This window comes from Phoxinus phoxinus (assembly GCF_949152265.1).
Source record: "Phoxinus phoxinus genome assembly, chromosome: 7".
In the NCBI taxonomy this organism is placed as follows: Eukaryota; Metazoa; Chordata; class Actinopteri; order Cypriniformes; family Leuciscidae; genus Phoxinus; species Phoxinus phoxinus.
In genome coordinates, this window is record NC_136882.1 from 12829466 (window position 1) to 12834125 (window position 4660).

General features: G+C 42.0%; 1 protein-coding gene across 2 annotated transcripts; it reads left to right on the forward strand.

Moving 5' to 3' along the window:
- LOC307001313 (uncharacterized protein) lies at window positions 1-4442 on the forward strand. 2 transcript variants are annotated; one of them, XR_013798203.1, is made up of 3 exons: window positions 1-439; window positions 1050-3524; window positions 4388-4442. XR_013798203.1 is itself a non-coding variant. In XM_079617631.1 (2 exons), the coding sequence occupies exons 1-2, from the start codon at window positions 227-229 to the stop codon at window positions 2109-2111; spliced, it is 1275 nt and encodes a 424-aa protein (XP_079473757.1). In that variant the 5' UTR covers window positions 1-226; the 3' UTR covers window positions 2112-4442. The 2 variants fall into 2 exon arrangements, 1 of the variants encoding a protein (XP_079473757.1); XM_079617631.1 differs by having other exon boundaries at window positions 1050-4442.
- The last annotated feature ends 218 nt before the right edge of the window (window positions 4443-4660 follow it).

A 4660-nucleotide genomic window follows, 5' to 3' on the forward strand; every position in this document is an offset into this window, starting at 1 on the left:
AGCCTAAGTCCCGCCCCTCCACTTCCGGCTCATGGGACCTTACTTCGGAAAAAATATACATGGTAGTCAATGGCGAGAGACAACTTATCTTTTTATTCCGTCTGAACTGTGCCCTGAATTACACATATGATGTTTGTCAATTTAAAAGATAATTATGAAAGTAAAAAAAGTCGCAGTTTGTCATACAACAGAAGAGTAACATTTAGTTGTATGTGAAAATCGCTCAATGAACTACATTCTCTCGTCTCGCACTATATACGTCACCAACATGGCTGTCCCCTTGGCGCGTTTCATCTCGTTCTTCCAGAACGAGGAAAAAAGTATTAAAAGGGGTGAAAATCATTACAAGTCGGGTCATGTTGAGAGCTGCAGCTATGCAAAAGGAGACTTGGTCGGTCTTGTAAGAGCCAGTATGCGGGACCGGCGGTACAAGGTTTCGGTGAGTGTTAAACAGATGTAACGTTAATGTCAGCTGTAATGCTAACGCTAAGTGATATACTAATGCTCAAACTACGAGTTTAGGGAGATCAGCATAATTTCAATATAAACATTAATGACAAAGTTGTCATTACACAATGATGTGCAAATCATCATGCCTAATCATTCTAGTAATTGTGCAGTTAATTCCTATCCCATACTGTATTTTCAGAAAGTTTTGGAATATATCCTCTCCTGAAATTGGTTAATGTTAATATTTGGTTACATTTTATAATAACTGCACGCTATTAATCATTAGTTAACCATTAGTGAACAGTTAATTCATCCTTTATAAAGCATTAATATTCATTAATAAGCTTTATTAATGAATTAATTCTTTACTAATGCTTAATTAATGACTGATAGCGTGCAGTTATTATAAAGTATTACCAAATAATTTAATGAGAAGGCATATATCGACATATTAAGATTTTGTTAACATCTGCCTTGTAAATATATTTTTTGCTATATTAACACTTGGTACATATATCCTGCCCATTCATGTTTTGCTGCTAATTAGCCTAAATGTATTACAGAATTCTAAGAAATGGTATGCTATTTTATTTTTACAGGTCTGCATGGGAGATGATGGTACTATTATTAGCTCTGCCTGTGATTGTGCACGGGGAGAGTTTAAATGTAGCCATGCTGCAGCATTGGTCATTTTCGCCATGTGGGAGATCAGTTCAACTGATGTGGAGTGCCAGTGGAAGAAGCCTCAGTCTTCCAAAGTCATCCAGCCGGTGTCTGAGCTTTACCCACAGCGTGAGGCAACATACAACCCCCTGGCCAGAGACATCACCTCTGAGGATGTGGACTGGTTCAGGACTGCGTTGAGGGGCACACAGTGTGGCATGGCATGGATGTTGTCACCTGAGCCAGAGACACGGCCTCAACATCAGGTCAATCTCACTGTGCCGGAGCTGGTGAAGGAGCATGGGGGTCGCGGGCTTGAGGCAATTCTTGCTTCAATGCGACTCACAAAGGATCAGCAAGCTGCCATCCAGACAGCCACCGTGGGACAGCGGCTAAATCCCCAGTGGCAGTTGCACAGGCAGGGTAGACTGACAGCCAGCAATTTTGGTGCTGTGCTGTTGTCACGGCGCTCATCGACTCCATGCCCATCCCTCATGAAAAGGGTGCTTGGGGGGAACAACCTGGATGGAGTAATGGCTGTCAACTGGGGTGTCGTGAACGAGGCTGAAGGGGTGAGAGCTTTTGAGCAGGCCTGTCAGCTGGAGGTGCTCGAGTCTGGTCTCTTTGTGAGTGAGTCAGGTATCCTAGGAGCATCACCCGATGGACTTGTGGAGCCATCTGCCCTGTTGGAAGTTAAGTGTCCACACAGCCAGAGGAACATGACCATTACAGAGGCAGTCCAGTCATCATCTTTCTGTCTACGTATGGAGGGTGGATCATACGTCTTGAAAGAGGATCACCCATACTGGCACCAGGTCCAAGGACAGCTCTACATCACTGCCCGTGAGTTATGTTACTTTGTGGTATGGACCACAAAGGAAGCAATCATCCTGTCCATCCTCAAAGACCCTGCCTGGTGTGGAAATCTCCTCCTCCTGGAGAACTTCTACACCCAATACATGCTCCCAGTGTTGGCCAGTAGAGAGGAGGACATGTAAATATGTAAATGTGTAAATAGTTGATTTTTTTTTATAGAATCAGTTCTTTTTTTACAAGTTCCAAGTTCTTTGGGAGACACTGGATCAGCGTTCCTGTCGCGTTTCCTGTCAGTACCTGTTAAAAAAACAGGGAAGCTAATGATCCATTACAAATTTTAAATCTTTGCCTTAACCGTATTAGGATTTTAATAAACCTTACTCATTTTTAAACAGAACATTATGAACACAACATTTATGAATTACAACAATTATGAAAGAAATTAAATACAAAGTAGTCATTGCACAGATGATTTTTTAGTTATTGTACATTTTAGTGATGATTGGAATTAGAACAAGAACAGATTAGCTAATCAACAACAAGGGTGCTGGTAATTTCCTTAATTAGTGGATTTTGCAAATTTACCAAGGCACAACAGAGTTGCACCAGCACATTGGCAGAGTTCCGGAGGTGCGAAGGGATCAGGTCCAGAATCCTGAACTCCTTCAGCCTGGCATTCGCCCTCTCAACATGGATGCGGTTCTTTGCAATCTCCTTCGTTGCCTTCACTTCACTCTCTGTGAACCTTCCCTTATTGAGAAAGGGTGGTATGTTCACTATGACACCTGCAGGCACAATGTCAGAGATCAGGAACCCCTTATCTGCCAGTATTAGATCACCAGCAACTAGGTGAGCCAGAATGCCAGACTGCTGCACAATGAACTTGTCAGACGCAGAGCCTGGAAAGAGTTGGCTGCAAAAATTAATGACACCATTCGGGGCAACAGAGATCAGTACTTTGAATGAGTGCATCCCCCTGTATGTGGAGTATGTCAGTTTAGCTTGGTCCATCTGACTGGGGGCAGCTATATGGATGTCGGTGCAGTCCACAATCATGCGGCAGTTAAAAGCGGAGGACTGGAATGAAGCAGGCATGCTCCCTTGATTTTTTTGGCGACTTGGCACAGTGGACATCATCGCCTGAAACAGCACCTTGTGGAGCAGATGTATCATGGTGTTCACCACATTACTGACTGTTGCAGTACTGCACTGAAACAGCTGTGCAAGGTGCAGGTGTGGATAGTCCTGGCGGACTTTCATCAAGGCCATGAAAACCTGGTCTTCCAGCAGGATGCCCTCCACTTTCCATCCTGCAAAATACACAATGGAGCCCTCAAAGCGCTTCACCAACCCTGCCACTCTTTTAAACATGGCCATATCTGGAAGCCCTGTTTCCATCCTTATGACCTCATCTGTCAGCCATGCTACAGAGTATCTGCCTGACCTTTTTACCTCAACAGGCTCAGACTGCAAGCTGTTATATCCTGCCTCATCTTCACAACTGGGTCCAGACTGCTCACTCGAGGGTCCGGGTTCGGTGTCTGCAGGCTCAAGCACTTTGGCATAGCTGTGGTCGATGGACTTGCTTGTTGAGGGTAAGCTGACTGTGCTACACTTTGTCCATTTAAACAAACTTGGCCCTTTGTCTTTCCCATGAGGGAAATGGCAGCTGCAAATTCTACTATTAGCATCTGGCTCCCTGTCTGCTCGTCTGCAATGAGAAAATTATATAATGAATACCCTGGAGCACACCTCCAGCTAGCCTGTTTATAGACACTATAGAATCAATTCTTAATGCGCATGTAAACGCCATCAGCGTTTACCACAGGTTTGCATTTAAAGTCTGTTCCTTAAAGGGTTACTACACTTTAAAATTCTGTCATCATATACTCACCCTCATGTTGTTTCAAACCTGTGTGAATTTCTTTCTTCTGGTGAACGGAAAGGAAGATATTTAGAAGAATGTCAGCTTCCATAGTATATATTTTTTCCATAGTGTATATATATTATTTTACCAGAAACTGTCTGGTTACTGACATTCTTCTAAATATCTTCCTTTCTGTTCAGCAGAAGAACGAAATTCATACAGTTATACAATTATTTTTAAAACACCGGCAAAGATCGCTTACCCTCATCTTCTTCTTCCAGTGTGCGTGCGCAGTTCAGTTTCGTTGACAACTAGATGCTATATTCATTTTTTTGTATGATGAGCAAATACCATATTCACAAAGCAAGATACCTTAAATTCAAACATAACAGCAAAGTATTTGCTTATGATTTACAGTTACTATTGTCACCACTATAAAACATCCTGTATTATATGACAAATTTCATATTGTAATTGTAAAATATATATTTTTCCTTTTCTCTGTATCCCCAAGTTCATTGTTCTGTATGAATGTTCATTGTTCACATCACAATGCTTAACCCGATAATCCTTTTAAATTTTCTCTTACAGGAACTTCCCTTCCCCCCTAATTCTTCAATAAACCTTTGATTGCATGGAATTCACATCTTCTGTGTAGTGCTTTTGGAACCTGTGTGTCTATTTGGGTACTTGCCTTAGCATTCTCAGGGTGGCACAGTGTTAACTCCGTTTTAGCCCCTCTTACTGTTGTAGCCACATATTGAATGCTAAGTAATACACTTTAAACTTTATTGAATGTTAGTATATCCTGTATATCTGCTAATGCATTTGGCGAATAAAGTGATTCTTATCTTAACACATATT